Raw genomic sequence first — 17,889 nt, 5'->3', positions numbered from 1 at the left:
TTTATCGACTGACAAGTGTTCGAAGTAAAGAAGAGGTTATTGTGTATTTAACCTGCACAATTTTGTAAAAATTTGCAATTCTCAAAAAGTACTATAAAAATTGCATAAAACATTTAATTTTTTTATTCAAAATTAGCTGAAAATTCTCACAATGGTAACATTTCCATGACAAAAATACCCTATAAATGTAAAAGTTAGGTCAAATTTTGAATTTTTTTAAATAATAAAAAATTTGTGCACTTTTAAATGAAGACAATGTAACTCTAATGAAATAACAGTCACATTCACTTGTTCTCTATTCACCTGTGTGCTATGGAAAAAAAAAAGAATTGTGATTTACCTCCAAAAATGAGGTAGGAGAATATTTTTTTTCCTTAGTGTGTGCATGTTCATTAAAATGGTGTTGGCATTCTTAGCACAACCACTATATTACAGCCTGGCATAAAAAGGGTTAAGTTTTAGCAGCAACTGTGTATTTCTGAGACAATACTCAACTAATAGTTGACCGAATATAGATGTAATAAAGTCATAATGTACATAGTTCCTACTCTTAAATGAAATAGTATAAACTTCTTTGAAAACAATTTTGTATGAAGTATAGAAACAATTACGAGTATGTTATCACTAGGGCCCAGATATTTATGACATGTCATATTTTTTTTCCTTTATATTATTTCCATGCAAAATACAAGTTAAGCATGATGTTATCCGTTGTTGTTGTTTGAGTCATCAGTCCATAAACTGGTTTGATTCATCTTTCCATGCCACCCTATCCTGTGCTAACCTTTTCATTTCTATGTAACTATTGCATCCTACATCTGCTCTAATCTGCTTGTCATATTCATACCTTGGTCTACCCCTACCGTTCTTACCACCAACACTTCCTTCAAAAACGAACTGAACAAGTCCTGGGTGTCTTAAGATGTCCTATCATTCTATCTCTTCTTCTCATCAAATTTAGTCAAATCAATCTCCTCTCACCAATTCGATTCAGTATCTCCTCATTCGTGATTCGAGCTATCCTTCTCACCTTCAGCATTCTTTTGTAACACCACATTTCAAAAGCTCCTGTTCCCTTTCTTTCTGAGCTAGTTATCGTCCCATGTTTCACTTCCATACAATGCCACGCTCCAGATGAAACTATTCAGAAACATCTTTCTAATTCCGATATCAACGTTTGAAGTGAGCAAATTTATTTTCTTAAGAAAGCTCTTCCTTACTTGTGCTAGTCTGCATTTTATGTCCTCCTTATTTCTGCCATCGTTAGATATTTTACTACCCAAGTTACAGTATTCATCTACTTCCTTTAAGACTTCATTTCCTAATCTAATTTTACCTGCATCACCTGCCTTTGTTCGACTGCACTCCTTAACCTGTGTTTTGGACTTATTTATTTTCATCTTGTACTCCTTACCCAAGACTTCATCCATACCATTCAGCAACCTCTCTAGATTTTCTGCAGTCTCAGATAAAATAACAATATCATCGGCAAATCTCAGGGTTTTGATTTCCTCTTCCTTGGATTGTGATTCCCTTTCCAAATTCCTCTTGAATTCCATTACTGCCTGTTCTGTGTAAACATTGAATAGGAGGGGGGACAGACTGCAGCCTTGCCTCACACCTTTCTGGATTGCTGCTGCTTTTTCAAAGCCCTTGATTCTTATCACTGCAGACTGATTTTTATACAGAATATAGATAATTCTTCCTTCTCGGTATCTGATCCCAGTCACCTTCAGAATCTCAAACAGCTTGGTCCAATCAGCATTACAAGTTGTCCATTTCATGACCGTATCGATGTTTAATCAAGAAGTAAGTATAAATAACCACCTAATCGATACTTTATTAATGCCTCAGGCAAAATTGAATAAAATTAAAACTTACAGGACATGTTTCGACCACTTAGTGGTCCTCTTCAGCTGTATAAATAAAGAACTGAAAAGAAAAACATTGACAATAAGCACAAATAAAAGTTCTTTGGAGACTCCTTTGATAAAAATGGAGGTCGTCAGAATAGGTCATCTTGCCTTTCGTTCTTGTTTGGAAAAGATGTTTATTCTGCGCTGTCTAGAGGGTCTGTCTTTGAGCGCGACCTGGTGAAGTAACGATGTGATACAGTTTGACAGTTCATGGAAAGCTCTGGAGAGAAGGGAAGTAGAGTTTCATCGTCATCTAAAATAACATGTGAGGGAGGAGGGAGATTGGGCTGTGCTTCTGCGATGTCGTGTTTGATTATATCTCTTGTTCGTCTAGTCTGTTTCATGTCTACCCATTCTAAGTATTTGCTAATATTCTCATATAAGATGTTTTTATGTTCGTTGTTTTCGTTGAGATTCTCTTCACCGTTTTCCAATTTATCAAGAACGATGTGGATGTTTTCCAGGTTGTTCATAAGATTACCTTTATTAATCATACAGATAATTTGAAGGTCCTGTTTTATATTGGTGAATTTGTGGTTGGACTCTTTCATATGGGATCCCATGGCAGAGAATCTTTTGTATCTTTCAGCATTGACGTGTTCTTGATATCTAATTGAGAAGTTCCTTCCAGATTGTCCCACGTAAGTTTTTTTACATTGAGCACAAGTCAGCTTATAAATACCCGATTCCTGGAATTCGTCATCTTTAAGTTTATTAGCTTTATTATGACTAAAGAACCTATGTTTCGTGTTGTTGTTTGTAGAGAAGGCTACCTTGGTATTGTGTTTCTTGAATAAGTTGGTGATTTCGTAAATCTTCGGGTTATTAAAGGTGAATTTTACATATCCTTTTTCTTTTTCTGAATGCTGTTTAAGTTTAATTTGTTGTTGGTATTTGCATTTAGTGATGATTTTATTGATGAATTTCAAACTGAAACCATTATGTAGAGCCTGTTGACGAATGAAAGAAAGTTCCTTTTTTCTGTCTGTTTCTGTTAGCGGAATTTCAAAGGCTCTGTTGACGAAACTATAATAAGCTGATTTCTTTTGTGAGATGGGATGTAAAGAATCACTTTTGATTGTAGTCGGGGTAAAAGTGGGTTTCCTGTATATTTTAAATTGGAAATGGTTGTCTTTACGAATTGTTTGGATATCCAGAAAATTGAGTATGCCTTTCTCTTCTTCTTCAGCTGTAAATTTTATGTTTGGGTCTAAATTATTCAAAGTATTAAGGATATTGTGACTATCATTTATTTCCTTGTTAATTATGGCATAGGTATCATCAACATATCGAAGCCAGAGATCGAGTCCTTTAATGTGACCTACTATCTGAGTGTGTTCCAAAAAGTCGAGGTAAATGTTAGCTAAAATTCCAGAAGCCGGCGCTCCCATTGGAAGTCCATCTTGCTGATATATTTTATTATTAAAAGAGAAGAAATTGTGGTTCAAAACGAATTCCAAGATAGTAATGAAGTTTTCTATTTCAGGTATACTGATACGTTTGTGAATTAATAAATTTGTCTTTATAATCTCAATGGTGTTCTTAATAGGAATGTTCGTGTACATGTCCTTGATGTCGAAGGAACTTGTTACATGAGATGAAGTTAACTTGAAATCTTTAATAGCAATGCAGAACTCTTTGGAGTTTTTTATCGAAGATTTGGTATAAAATACGTAGTTATGAGTTAAGAACCTATGAATAAATTGGGATATTTTGTATGTGGGGCTTCTCCGAAAATTAATTATAGGTCTCATAGGTGCATCCTTTTTATGTAATTTAGGCATAGCTCTTGCTTTAGGAAGTCCTGGATTCATATTAATGAGTTTTTTAATATCTTGGTCGTTAAAAAGGAAGGAGCTTTGCTTCAGTATCCCATCTCGCAAAAGAAATCAGCTTATTATAGTTTCGTCAACAGAGCCTTTGAAATTCCGCTAACAGAAACAGATAGAAAAAAGGAACTTTCTTTCATTCGTCAACAGGCTCTACATAATGGTTTCAGTTTGAAATTCATCAATAAAATCATCACTAAATGCAAATACCAACAACAAATTAAACTTAAACAGCATTCAGAAAAAGAAAAAGGATATGTAAAATTCACCTTTAATAACCCGAAGATTTACGAAATCACCAACTTATTCAAGAAACACAATACCAAGGTAGCCTTCTCTACAAACAACAACACGAAACATAGGTTCTTTAGTCATAATAAAGCTAATAAACTTAAAGATGACGAATTCCAGGAATCGGGTATTTATAAGCTGACTTGTGCTCAATGTAAAAAAACTTACGTGGGACAATCTGGAAGGAACTTCTCAATTAGATATCAAGAACACGTCAATGCTGAAAGATACAAAAGATTCTCTGCCATGGGATCCCATATGAAAGAGTCCAACCACAAATTCACCAATATAAAACAGGACCTTCAAATTATCTGTATGATTAATAAAGGTAATCTTATGAACAACCTGGAAAACATCCACATCGTTCTTGATAAATTGGAAAACGGTGAAGAGAATCTCAACGAAAACAACGAGCATAAAAACATCTTATATGAGAATATTAGCAAATACTTAGAATGGGTAGACATGAAACAGACTAGACGAACAAGAGATATAATCAAACACGACATCGCAGAAGCACAGCCCAATCTCCCTCCTCCCTCACATGTTATTTTAGATGACGATGAAACTCTACTTCCCTTCTCTCCAGAGCTTTCCATGAACTGTCAAACTGTATCACATCGTTACTTCACCAGGTCGCGCTCAAAGACAGACCCTCTAGACAGCGCAGAATAAACATCTTTTCCAAACAAGAACGAAAGGCAAGATGACCTATTCTGACGACCTCCATTTTTATCAAAGGAGTCTCCAAAGAACTTTTATTTGTGCTTATTGTCAATGTTTTTCTTTTCAGTTCTTTATTTATACAGCTGAAGAGGACCACTAAGTGGTCGAAACATGTCCTGTAAGTTTTAATTTTATTCAATTTTGCCTGAGGCATTAATAAAGTATCGATTAGGTGATTATTTATACTTACTTCCCAATCAGCATTATCGAATGCCTTTTCTAGATCTACAAATGCCATGTATGTGGCTTGATCCTCTAAGATCAGACGTAAAGTCAGGATTGCTTCACGTGTTCCTACATTTCTTCTGAAGCCAAATTGATCTTCTCCCAACTCAGCTTCAACTTGCCTTTCCATTTTTCTGTAAATGATACATGTTAAAATTTTGCAGGCATGAAATACTAAACTAATGGTGTGGTAGTAATCACACTTGTCAGCACCGGCTTTCTTGGGAATAGGTATAACAACATTCTGCAGAAAATCGGATGGGACTTCTCCTGTCTCGAACATCTTACACACTAGATGGAATAACTTAGCCATGCTGGTTTCTCGTAAAGCAGTCAGCAATTCAGAGGGAATGTCATCAATTCCAGGTGCCTTGTTCCTATTTAGGTCGTTCACAGCTCTGTCAAACTCTGACCTCAAAATTGGGTCTCCCATTTCATCAGCATCAACAGCTTCTTCTTGTTTCAGAACCAAATCATCTACGTCTATACCTTGATGCAACTGTTGGCTATGTTCCTGCCATATTTCTACTTTGTCTTCTTTCCCTAGAAGTGGCTTTCCATCTGAGCTCTAAATATTCATACCTAGATTTCCTTTCTCCAAAGGTTTCATTGATTTTCCTGTATGCAGCATTTACCTTGCCTACAACCATACAACCTTCAACATCCTTGCACTTCTCCTTCAGCCATTCTTCCTTAGCTACCTTGCACTTTCTATCCACTTAATTCTTTAATCGCCTGTATTTTCTGCCTTCTTCATTTCTAGCATTGTTGTATTTTCATCGTTCATCAATCAGGTCTAGTATCTCCTGAGTTATCCACTGATTCTTATTTGATCTTTCTTTCCTTCCTAATATTTCTTCAGCAGCCTTCCTGACTTCATTTTTCATGACTATCCACTCTTCCTCTACTGTGTTTCCTTCAGCCTTTTCATTTAGTCCTTGTGCAACATGTTCCTTGAAACCCCTCACTCTCTTTTCTTTCAACTTGTCTAGATACCATCTCCTTGCATTCTCTCCTTTCTTCAATTTCTTCAACTTCAGATGGCATTTTATGACCAACAAGTTGTGGTTAGAGTCCACATCTGCTCCTGGGAAAGTTTTGCAATCCAGCACCTGGTTTCTGAATCTCTGCCTAATCATAATGAAGTCTATTTGATACCTTCCAGTGTCTCCAGGTCTCATCCACGTATACAGCTGTCGTTTATGGTGTTTGACTTCTTTTTTCGTTCCTTTGTCCCAGTCCGAATTCTCCTACTGTATTACCCTCTCTTCCTTGGCCTACCACTGCATTGCAGTCTCCCATCACAATTAGATTCCTGTCACCTTTTACATAATGTATTCAATCTTCTATCTCTTCATATATTCTTTTGATTTCCTCATCATCTGCCAAAGTAGTAGGCATATAGTCCTGCACTAATGTGGTGGGCATTGGTTTGGAGTTTATCTTGACAACAATAATTCTTTCACTATGCTGGTTGTAGTAGCATACCCGATGCCCTATTTTCGTAGTCATTATTAAACCAACTCCTGCATTTCCCCGTTTTGATTTTGTGTTGATAATTCTGTGGTCGCCTGACCAAAAATCCTGTCCTTCCTAACAATGCACTTCACTCATACCAACTACATCTAACTTTAGTCTATCCATCTCTCTTCGCCCCCTCTCGTGTCGTCTCCACCCGGAGATCTGAATGGGGGACTATTTTATCTCCGGATGTTATGTACGGTGACCAAAATTATGCAATTTTCACGGGTCATATACAGTCATATTCTGGCTCTTTTGACATTTTCTGTCATTTTCCGGTAATTTTTTCATATTATGATCATTTTCCCCCATGAATTTTGGTATTTTTGTCATATTTTTATCTTTTTATTCTATTTTTGCATACCTGCTTGCAGTCGGTTAAAAGAAGGATTTTTCACATTTCATAATTGTTGTCTGTAATTTCTTACAATTATCTTTCTTGGAAATATATATTTATGTGATTTAAGAGTGTAAACTGTACAGAATGAGACAGATGCATATAAAGAGACAGAATAGCGAGCCTCAACTGAACTCTAATGATTTAATGTATTTCAAATATGCCCCAAATACATTCTGCGATGTTGAGCGGTATTTTCTCCCTTACAGTTCAATGTTGCGTGAAAATAGAAGATCTTTCCCGTTTGAAAACTTTAAAATATATGTAATTTGCTATTGTAATTCTTTCTGATCACCCATAAGAAAGTGACATTTATTTATTTCTGTGCAGAGTCGAGAGTTATCTCCGGATTGAGTAATTAAATAAATTCAAAATACCGTACAATAATAAAATGAATACTTTTACTTATTTATGATTGAATGTTCTAGATTTTATAAGTATAATTTCAATACAAAGTTAAACAGGAGCAAGATTTTTGAAGATTTTGAAAATGTGACCAAAAAACTTTTCAGTCATATTTATTGTCATATTTTTAGGTCATAAACATCCGGGTCCCAGTTATCACTATTTCACCACCTGACAGTGGAGTAGTGTCTGAAATGCGTAGTGGAGTAAATAATGTAATAAAACTTGTGACTAGTAACAGTTCATATTATTTCATAAAGGATGAATGTCCTTACGTTTCTCTTGTTGTAAAACATTGTCGATGAGAATTTTATTGTTAATGTTATGAAAAAAGGTTTCTGAAAGTTTCTTGTTTACCTTTTCTCTCTTTCTTTTAGCCAAAATTCCAGCTGCTAAAGGTTTCGTAGAAAATAGTTTTTACTCTGGACTGACTCCAACCGAGTTCTTTTTCCACACAATGGGTGGCCGAGAAGGTCTTGTGGATACAGCTGTGAAAACGGCTGAGACTGGCTATATGCAACGGAGATTGGTAAAGGTAAATATTGAGCATATAGACCATAATATGTTGTCAAAATAACTTTACTCTGGCTCTTTATTGTGTAAATTTTGGCTATAAGGGAAGACAACAGTGTTGTTTGATTGATGCCCATGGTAATTACAGTCTTAAACCAAGCGAGTGAGTCATATAGCTGTTAGCTTACATTTGGGAGATAGTGGGTTTGAGCCACAGCATCAGCAGCCGCGGTTTCTCATTTTCACACTGGAAAATGCTGGTGCTGTAAGTGAAATTAAGGTCATGGCCACTGCCTTTTCAATCCTGCCCTTCCCCATCCTGGCTTTGTCGAAACCCTTCTCTGCGTTATTGCAGAAAGGAAAGAAAGGAAACCTATTTTAGCAAATACTGTGCTGTCAGAATATTGTTTGTTGATGTTCTTTAATATTCTGGACACCAGTGGTACTAAGTTGTTGAACTTGCTTTCCACTGATCATAACATCAGCTGGGATTGATCATCATTAGTATCATCATAATAATAATCATTGCCATCTCCTCCTTCTCACACTGACCTGTCATGAGTTTATCCTGTTACAGTATGAGGTTTTTTTTCATGCTTTCTATGCATAACTGTATTTCATATTACAAACTTTTGACATTGTGATCCTAGTCGCCAGATTTGATGTTTTGTCTGTTAGATGAGAAGATGATTATTATTATGTGTTTTAACAGTCCTCTTTCTCAGTAAGGGCATGGTGATTTGCAGTGAGAAAGATTTAGAGAGTAAGGGGCTGGGGGAATGGAGTATGTTGAGAAATTTGTAGATGTTAAGATTGGCGATGTTTACTCCTTTGCATAAAACTTTTTGTGTTTACTATTCTATGTATTGGGGTTGACATTTTGATTGTGAATAAATGTTGGTTATGATGGTTCATGGTGTGGGTTACTATAGTCACGTCCTAGTTCGTAAACCTTGGGCCACGGTTGAGTGGCCTAGTAAGTGGTTCTGAGAGTCGGGATAACTGTTGCTAGGGAATCGGAGTGGGCATCTTGGACATATTCTGAGTCATGGCCCTCCTTGTGCTTGGTCGGCTAGGACTATACAACCCACCGTGCTCCTTAACCCGTTAGAGAAGAGATCCTTACTTGGACTACCGGTATGTGTAAGTAGTGAAGCATCCTGCTTCATGAATTTACTGAGCTCAAAACATTTTAAGCAAGCCTCAGACCTATGGGAGTAACAGAGTCCCACTCCTATTTGACAAGTGAGGGATTCCTTGGAAACAACTTCCTTAACGAAATTGAATTTGATGGGAGCTATCAATATTAATGGGGCTTATGGAAGAATGAAAATAGACCTGGCTGAGTCATCAAAGAGGTTGCATCTGGATGTGCTAGGAGTAAATGCTATTCAGGTAAGGGGAGATAACGAGGAAGAAATAGGAGATTATAAAGTGTACTTGACAGGTGTTAAAAAGGGAAGGGCAGAGTGCGGGGTTGGGCTGTTCATCAGGAATACCATTACACGCAACATAGTTTCTGTTAGGTACGTAAATGAGCGAATGATGTGGGTAGATTTGGCAGTTGGAGGAATTAGGACGAGAATTATCTCAGTATATTCAACCTCTGAGGTTGCAGATGAGGATGAAGTTGACAAGTTTTATGAAGCATTGAGTGAGATCATAGTCAGGGTCAACAGCATGGATAGGATAGTGCTAATGGGCGATTTCAATGCGAGAGTTGGAAATAGAACTGAAGGATATGAAAGGGTGATCAGTAAATGTGGGGAAGATATGGAAGCTAGTGGGAATGGTAAGCGTTTGCTGGACTTCCATGCTAGTATGAGTTTAGCAGTTACGAATACATTCTTTAAGCATAAGGCTATTCACCGCTACACATGGGAGGCTAGGGGTACCAGATCCATAATAGACTATATCTTAACCAACTTTGAATTCAGGCAGTCTGTTAGGAATGTACAGGTTTTCCAGGTTTTTTTCGATGATACAGACCACTATCTGATCTGTAGTGAACTAAGTATCTCTAGGCCTAGGATAGAGAAAGTGAAATCTGTCTGCAAACGAATAAGGGTAGAAAATCTCGAGGACGAGGAAATTAGACAGAAGTACATGGATATGATTAGTGAGAAGTTCTGAACAGTGGACAGTAAGCAGGTTCAGGATATAAGAAAGAGAATGGGTGGCATACAGGGGTGCAGTAGTAGAAACAGCGAGGGAATGCCTAGGAAAGATGGGAAAAAGCGAACATCTTGGTGGAATGATGAAGTGAAGGCAGCTTGTAAACGTAAAAAGAAGGCTTATTAGAAATGGGTCCAAGCAAGGGCCAATGTAGACAGTTAATTGTATGTAGATGAAAGAAACAGAGCGAAACAAATAGTTGTTTAATCGAAAAAGGAAGTCGTGGAAAGATTTTGGTAATAACCTGGAAAGGCTAGGTCAAGCAGCAGGGAAACCTTTCTGAACAGTAATAAAGTATCGTAGGAAAGGAGGAAGAAAGGAAATGAACAGTGTTTTGGGTAATTCAGGTGAACTCATAATAGATCCCATGGAATCACTGGAGAGGTGGAGGGAATATTTTGAAAATCTTCTCAACGTAAAAGGAAGATTCTATATCTCTCTTTCCTATCCAAAAATCTTGTTTCTTGTTATAAAGGTTAATTTCTTTCATAGTAATATCTAACAGTCATTATATACAGGGCTTTCAAATTAAAATGCTGCTGGCCATAGAAACCTCGTAGTGAGCTTCCGATCAACATAGTGACCACCTACTGCTAAGTGGGCTGAGTGCTGACTAATGACAGACAAATGTGTATCTTTAACCCCAGGATTTTTTTTGCTATGTCGACTGGGAAAAGCTCTCTCACTGAGAGGTCTCTGTGGTCGGCAGCATTTTAATTTGAAAGCCCTGTAGTTCCTGTATTGAAACATAAATTAGGAAAAGATCGATGGGAAGGCCTGGTAGAAAATAATATTTAAAGGTTTAGAAGATCAAATTGCAGCGCAGTTGATTTTCATTTGAAAATGTTAAAATGCACGAGACCTGTGTAAGTAATTTTACAGGCATAAAGAACTCTTTTCCAATGCAGAATTTTGACACTCTCACATCTCCTAAAAACTATAGCATTTGTAGGGAATTAAACTGTTGTTGTTGTTGTTGTTCATTGACAATTTTGTAGTATTTTCATGGAAGAAAGCTAGTAATTGTACCCTCACTTCTGAGATAATTTCTTTTTTTCAGGCACTAGAAGATCTGTGTGTTCATTATGATATGACTGTGAGGAACTCTGTTGGTGATGTTGTACAGTTCTGTTATGGTGCAGATGGTTTAGATCCAACGTATATGGAAGGTAAAAAGACTTACATTACATTTTACAAAGATATTACAGACATTGTGATGATATTTAAATGATCCCTTTCAATCCCTCTGTATTCTGTTTAGTAATCATGACTATACTTGTAAGAGATAAAGCTTTAAAGCTTATCTTGGCTAATATTGCAAATAATGATTAAGTGTACAGTATTGGCTATCAGAACAAGATGGAGAATACTTTATTCATTTCTCTTTTCTACTGCCTGCTACAGTGAAACCTCGTTAGTGCGTTCCTCATCATCATGTTTTCCCACTTAACACGTCGTAAATTTGAAGTCCTGATTCTCATCGTATTAAATCTGTATAAAATTACCTCGCTTATCACATCACGAATTTTCGCTATTACCGCTTAGTACGATCACATTTTTGCTAGACCTGAAAATGTTACTGTATTTGTTATGCCTTCTGAAAGAAACACGATTTCCAACTTGGGTAAGAGCCGTCGCCAGAGTTGTGTGATTACGGGAAAAGGCCTTCCTGAACTTCGAAGGATAAGTTGCACTTTTGGAGAGCAGGCTGTTAGCCTCAGGAATGTTCAGTTTTGCTTGCCAGTTAGCAGCAAGATTGCTGAATAACAGAGCAAGCATGTTTGTGCCTGTAACACATTCCATTCAGAAGGTAGAATGTATTTTGTGTTGGGTGGTCCAGTGAAGTGTAGCTAATATTTGTCGCATGATACGGTAGCCTATATCTGGATTAGGAACATAATCGTGTGAAATTGACTAGCGTGGTGCATATTTGTCTTGTGATAGCTTAGTTATGGACACGGAAAATGTTCCTTAATAACTGAGACAAAATTAAAATCTGTCAAAGTGGACTGGCATAAGTGCACAGAGGTCGCGAATGTTGAAACTCACATCTTAGAGTTTCGACTCAATCACTCGGTCGAAGCAAGACTTGGTTGAAATTTTATTCAATTCAAAATGGTGGCCAAAGTCATTCCTCACTGTTAAACATGTTTGAATTAACCTCCAATTCATTGTTTAAGAGTGTGACCAGAAAATAATGTCTAATAACCCACTGCTCTGAAATAAAAGGCTTCTACTAACATCTGTTTTAGAAAGAGTGTGATCCACAGTAATACTTTGATATTTTTGCTGGCCCCTGTTGCCCCTGGTTTTGTATTTCTTGTCTGCTGTTTTTCACACCTTTCAGTGTACTGTTTTTTTTTTTAAATGCTATTTTTTCAGGGCGTCAACCTATAGTGATCTTTTGCTCCTTCAGTGTGCCAGTACTTGTTATTTTATAATCCCCAGCAGAAAAGGTTTTCATATTTGTTCTCTCGTATTTTTCACAACTTTTAATACTTTCCTCTCATCTTTAGAAATGATAGATAGGCCTATAGTTTTCACTGTACCCGCAAATACATGACGTAAAATGCCCTCATGTCGGAAATAATCCTATCCATTGTTTCCATATGAGTCGTCCAGTTGAAAACCCGTTATATGCAAACAAATTTTTCAGGAAGCTCAAAAAACTGTAATTTGTTATGCAACAAAGATAGGAGGTTGAAATTTTGTAATTAAACAGTAAGCGTTCATCTTCGTCATACCGTAAAATCTCCACAAAATATAATTTATAGAACCCACGTTTTTTGCAAAAAAAAAAAAAAAAAAAAAAAAATGGACATAACAAGTTTTGCAACAGTTTTGTGGAGATAAAAGATATGTTCAGCAGTATATGGAACAGAGAGTACAGATTTATGGTGAACATGTTTTATTAGCTACGTTTGATGGTATTACACTATGAAAATAGCATGAATGGAAATCATTTTAAGGTTAGGATATAATGTTTTTATATGTAATCTCAGCTTTTTGATTTTATGACATCAAGAAGTTATCATTCATTCAAAACGTTTTATAAGTTCTTTAACATTTTGTACAGTTATATTAACAATCCGTTATTGTCTTCAACAAAATCTTCCACATCAATGTGTTAGTCTGGCATTTCACTGTTTAAAGTTTGCCGCTGGTCAAACAGTGGCTTGTAGAACTTGAGGTCATTGTTCCTTATCCACTCTTTCCCGTAATGTTTGGTCAGCAATGTGTTCAGGTCGTTCAGCTTTTCTTTCTTAAGAGGAACCCCTTCCTCCACTGGTTCTGGCACAATAGCAGAAAAGGGTTTCCCATGCTTCAATATGCTTTTCGCTTCCACCACAATCGCTGTTGTAGTTTACTTCACCTCTTATCACACAGTTGCCTGATATTGTTCGTGTAAGTATGATCCTCTTGCAGGGTTCTGGGACATAATGAGCTTTGCTGCATAACACACGCTGGACATAGCGACTTCTGCAGCAGTTCCGTTATTTGTCACCTTTAAACGTATGGATTAAATGGCCTTTGCTCACGTATTACATTACTGGATTGTGTATTTTGTTGAGCTGCATACAATAGCGGTATAACTTATTTTGAGAAAAAAATGGATATAACGGGTTTTGCAACTGGACGACTCATATCCCTGTTGGATAGTTTTCATTTGTACGTTTTCTCGCTTAACACATTCTTTTTCCTTGTCTCTTGTCCCCTGCAGAAACATCTTATTCATTGAAGTAAAGAACAGTGTTATCATCATTAATATTCTAAATTCTAGAGACCATATCTTATAGGAGGATGTTTTCATTAATATTGTTATTCAAAATTTTGGTGTTAATGTTAATTTAACAAATTTTTGTAATCATTAATATTAGACCCTTTAAATTAGAAATTTTAATTGGTATTTATACTAATAAGCCAAGAAGTTGAAGTTCAAAAGAACAGTTCAAGAAGAAAGACAATGAGTTTGGAGATTTTTGCACCATGGGGAAGCAAAAGTGTTCCCTCTTCTACCAACAAGTGGGGATCCTTCTTTGGGATGCAAAGATTCCAAAGGAAGCAAAATTGGCTTTATTCAGCAGCTGCTTCTTGCTGATCTTGACCTGTGTTATCAAAACATCCATTCTTCTTAAGAGAAACTTGTTAATACTGCAGGTATCAGAGATGAAGTTCCTCAGATCCACTGTCCAGAAAGACCAGAATGGACAAGTTCAGGAATGAGATCTTGTCAAGGACTTTGACTCAGTCTAGTAGCATTGTTGAGAATTTTTAGCTCTAATTGGTTGCTCTCCAAAGTTCATCTAGATTTTTGAACTGTTGCATGACAAAATGACTGGAACTCTTCTAAATAGTAATGGACCAGGAGAACCTTTTGGTATCACAGCAGATGTTAAACAGAGATTTGGTTGCTTCAACACTATTCTCAACATTTGTTGGAACTATACATCATATAACCGAAGGAGAATTTTGAAATAGCATATAGAATAGGCAGAGGGTTGTTTAATTTTAGCAGACTGCAAGCAAATACTTCGACCTCCATTACTACCATTGTGGGAATCAGTATGCCGATAGAAGTTATTTCACCAGGCGAGTTGGCCGTGCGGTTAGGATTGCGCAGCTGTGAGCTCGCATCTGGCTGATAGTGGGTTCAAAACCCACTGTCGGCAGCTCTGAAGATGGTTTTTCGTGGTTTCCCATTTTCACACCAGGCAAATGCTGGGGCTGTACCTTAATTAAGGCCACGGCCGATTCCTTCCCATTCCTAGGCCTTTCCCGTTCCATCGTCGCCATAAGACCTATCTGTGTCGGTGCGACGTAAAGAAAAAAAAAAAAGAAGTTATTTCCAATAATTCCAACTCAAATGATATGAAGATCTCAACTTTTAACATAGTGTACACCAGGGGCAGTTATTCCATGGAATGAAGGGAATGAGTCATTCCCTTAAAAATTATTACACAAAAAATACATATATTTATGCATGTTATTGCAGCCAGTATTTATTTTAAATTTTGTGTCTTTTATATTATGTACAATTAACTTTATTTTAACGTGACAGTGATGCATGGGCAGTTGAGAGTTGCAAACATAAGTCTGTCTCCAAGAGCTATGCAAGGATGTGCTATGAAAGCCGTTCATTAGGCAAGTAGCCTGCCAGACTCGCACTCGACCATGGCTTCACTCTCGTCCCTTCGTAATTATTCGCTTGGGTTCGGGAAGCTCCGCCGAAGGGAATGCATCTCACGACTCATTCCGTTCAAGTGTATTGGTATGTGATAAAACTTGTTTTTAATTCGACAAAGAGAACTGCTGCATTAGATAAAGAAGTCAAGAGACTTTTCCTAAAGTGTGTCCAACACAATGGAATTACAACGGAAGACTTGTTGAAACAATTCATGAACAAAAAGAAGAATTAGTTCAGTTGTTCGAAAATATCCTTGAAAATCCAGAGCAATGGGAGAGTCAAACGTATCACGAAGTTCAAAGTTTTAGCAGTGTTCTCTCAGAATTCCAGTTCATTTTCATTTTATTAGTTTTCAGCAAGATATTTTGCTTAACCGATTCTCTCTTTGAAATTCTTCAAATGAAAGCACTGCATGTTAATTTCTGTATTGCCAAAGTAGTGGAAACAAAAGTATCATTCACGAAAAAAGAAATGAATTCGAAAGAGTACGGAACAAATGTCAAGAGAGCTATGAGCTGCCAAAGAAGAGGCTACATCAAAATGAAACCTGCGACATAAATTTACACTACCGTCGCATATATTGCAACATATATGACAATATACATACCCAACTAGAATTTCGGTTCCAAGCACTCGAGAAATTAACATTTTTACGGTTAGTTGATCAAAAGAACACGAAGAAAAGTTTTCCTGAAGCAGCATTCTGTTCTTGGAAACAGTTACGGTCAGCATTTTGACTTCGCCCGTCTCAGAAGCGAGCTTAGCGTAGCTTATTCCTCCGATGAGTATCTTACGATGGGAGTTCTACAACTTTTGTTTTATTTAAAAAGTAGTGGATTGTCACAATCTGCCATTTCTGAACTGTTTAACCTTTACCACTCGCATGTCGGGGGAGACCCGACATGGCATTTTATTGCCCACCGCTCGTCTGCCATCTCTTAGCAGACAAAATACACGATGATATACTGTACTGCCATCTTTTGGTTCCACGTGGAACTTTGTAGAATCCAGATACTATTTGACAGTCAGTCAAAAATCTATTATTTAGATGGCAGTGTAGCCGGCAGCTGTCCACTCACGCACATGTAAGCTCGAGCGATAGTAAACAAACATGGTCGCCATGTGCTCTTCTAGTCATATATATGTTGTATATGTCAGGCAACACACGAAACCAGAGTATTTTCGCACCTCTGCTACTAATGAATATATCTAATAGCATTTCACGATGCCTAAAAGTGAACTGACGATGATCGGTTTGTGTACCGTAACCCAACATGTAGGCTACCTGTTGCTGACGGCTGGCACAGTTATAAATCAACAGATTCAGATTTCAAGAAATTGCCGTTTACAGTGGTTTCAGCCCACAAACTACCGCGAGGTATGAAAACAGAGACTGAATAGAGTTTTTCAATTGTTTTTTAGCGATAATTTGTACACTAAATTATTAACGAAACCAATCGGTATGCGATAACGGTAATAATAAAAATGCAAAATAATTCGTCTTAAATTCCACATATTGCTTTTATTTGCTCCAGTATAGCTCGCTGTAAACATGTATAGCCTCACTACACCATTTAAAAGCAAGTGCTATCTCCAAAATTGTGAAAGATTAATACAGGTCATATAAGATAAAAATGTACATTTAAAATACGAGTAGTATAGGCAACACAGAGAACTTTAATTCGAGGGGTAAGGATTAAGTAATGTGCGTCGATTTCAGCTATCCCAGTTTCCAGTGCTAGTGCCAAACGTTCATTTTTGGCACTTCCGAGAATCCGCACCTATTGCAGAAACACACAGGGACAACAGAGTCTCTCAAACTTGTCTCTGCTGTCGAGTTTGAAGACGTTACTGAAATTGAAGTCATCAAAGAATGAAGAAGAATTCTACAGCCTTGTCATAGAAGAATTCTTCAAGAAGGAGAGGCGAATGGAATTAACATTCAAATAGCACAAGACAATATGAGTTATTGTGTTTATTTTACTGTATATATCTTCTTAGGTTATGATATGTGCTTCCCTTACTGTAAAAGTCACGCGCCGCCACTGATGTGCACGAGCACTGGTTTAGTCCTTACTTACTTTGTTTTAAGAAATGCATAATCTTCCACGTGCTGTTAGGTATGCAGCCTGCTCAATTTCTATGCTGTTTGCTTACCTTCCCCTGATATTTATAATCGGCTAGTTCTGCCTGTGGTATTTTCATAATGAGTGTGTTATCTGGTAGTAGCTTTATAGAAACATTTTGTGCAAAATGCCTGGTAATTACTACTTCTAATTGCAAAAAAAAAAAAAAAAAAGGGGGCATTTAATGATCATGATCCATGGTAACAGACATTCATCATTGGCAGGAATCATATCAACATTCAGTATAGGAGGTACCAAACAGATAACTAACAGATTAATGCAGTGTTGTTTAACATCAGTCTTTGATGTAGGATGTGTTCATCTGGTATGCGCCGGGCTGAGTGGCTCAGACGGTTAAGGCGCTGGCCTTCTAACCCCAACTTGGCAGGTTCGATCCTGGCTCAGTCCGGTGGTATTTGAAGGTGTTCAAATACGACAGCCCCGTGTCGGTAGATTTACTGGCACGTAAAAGAACTCCTGCGGGACTAAATTCCGGCACCTCGGCGTCTCCGAAGACCTTAAAAAGTAGTTAGTGGGACGTAAAGCAAATAACATTATTATTAACATCTGGTATGCCCCA

The 17,889-nt window shown here is 37.2% G+C and overlaps 1 protein-coding gene across 2 annotated transcripts in view; it reads left to right on the top strand.

The window, feature by feature from the left end:
- Polr3A (RNA polymerase III subunit A) overlaps positions 1–17,889 on the top strand; it is a 114,887-nt gene that overhangs the window by 65,821 nt on the left and 31,177 nt on the right. For both annotated transcript variants that reach the window (XM_067152880.2, XM_067152878.2), the window contains exons 16-17: positions 7,688–7,845; positions 11,059–11,167. In XM_067152880.2, coding sequence (XP_067008981.2) covers positions 7,688–7,845; positions 11,059–11,167 — 267 coding nt within the window. The remainder of the gene's footprint in view (positions 1–7,687; positions 7,846–11,058; positions 11,168–17,889) is intronic.

This window comes from Anabrus simplex, chromosome 8 (genome assembly GCF_040414725.1).
Source record: "Anabrus simplex isolate iqAnaSimp1 chromosome 8, ASM4041472v1, whole genome shotgun sequence".
NCBI lineage: Eukaryota > Metazoa > Arthropoda > Insecta > Orthoptera > Tettigoniidae > Anabrus > Anabrus simplex.
Note: the sequence above shows the minus strand (reverse complement) of the source record. Positions and strands in the feature narration are given on the sequence as shown.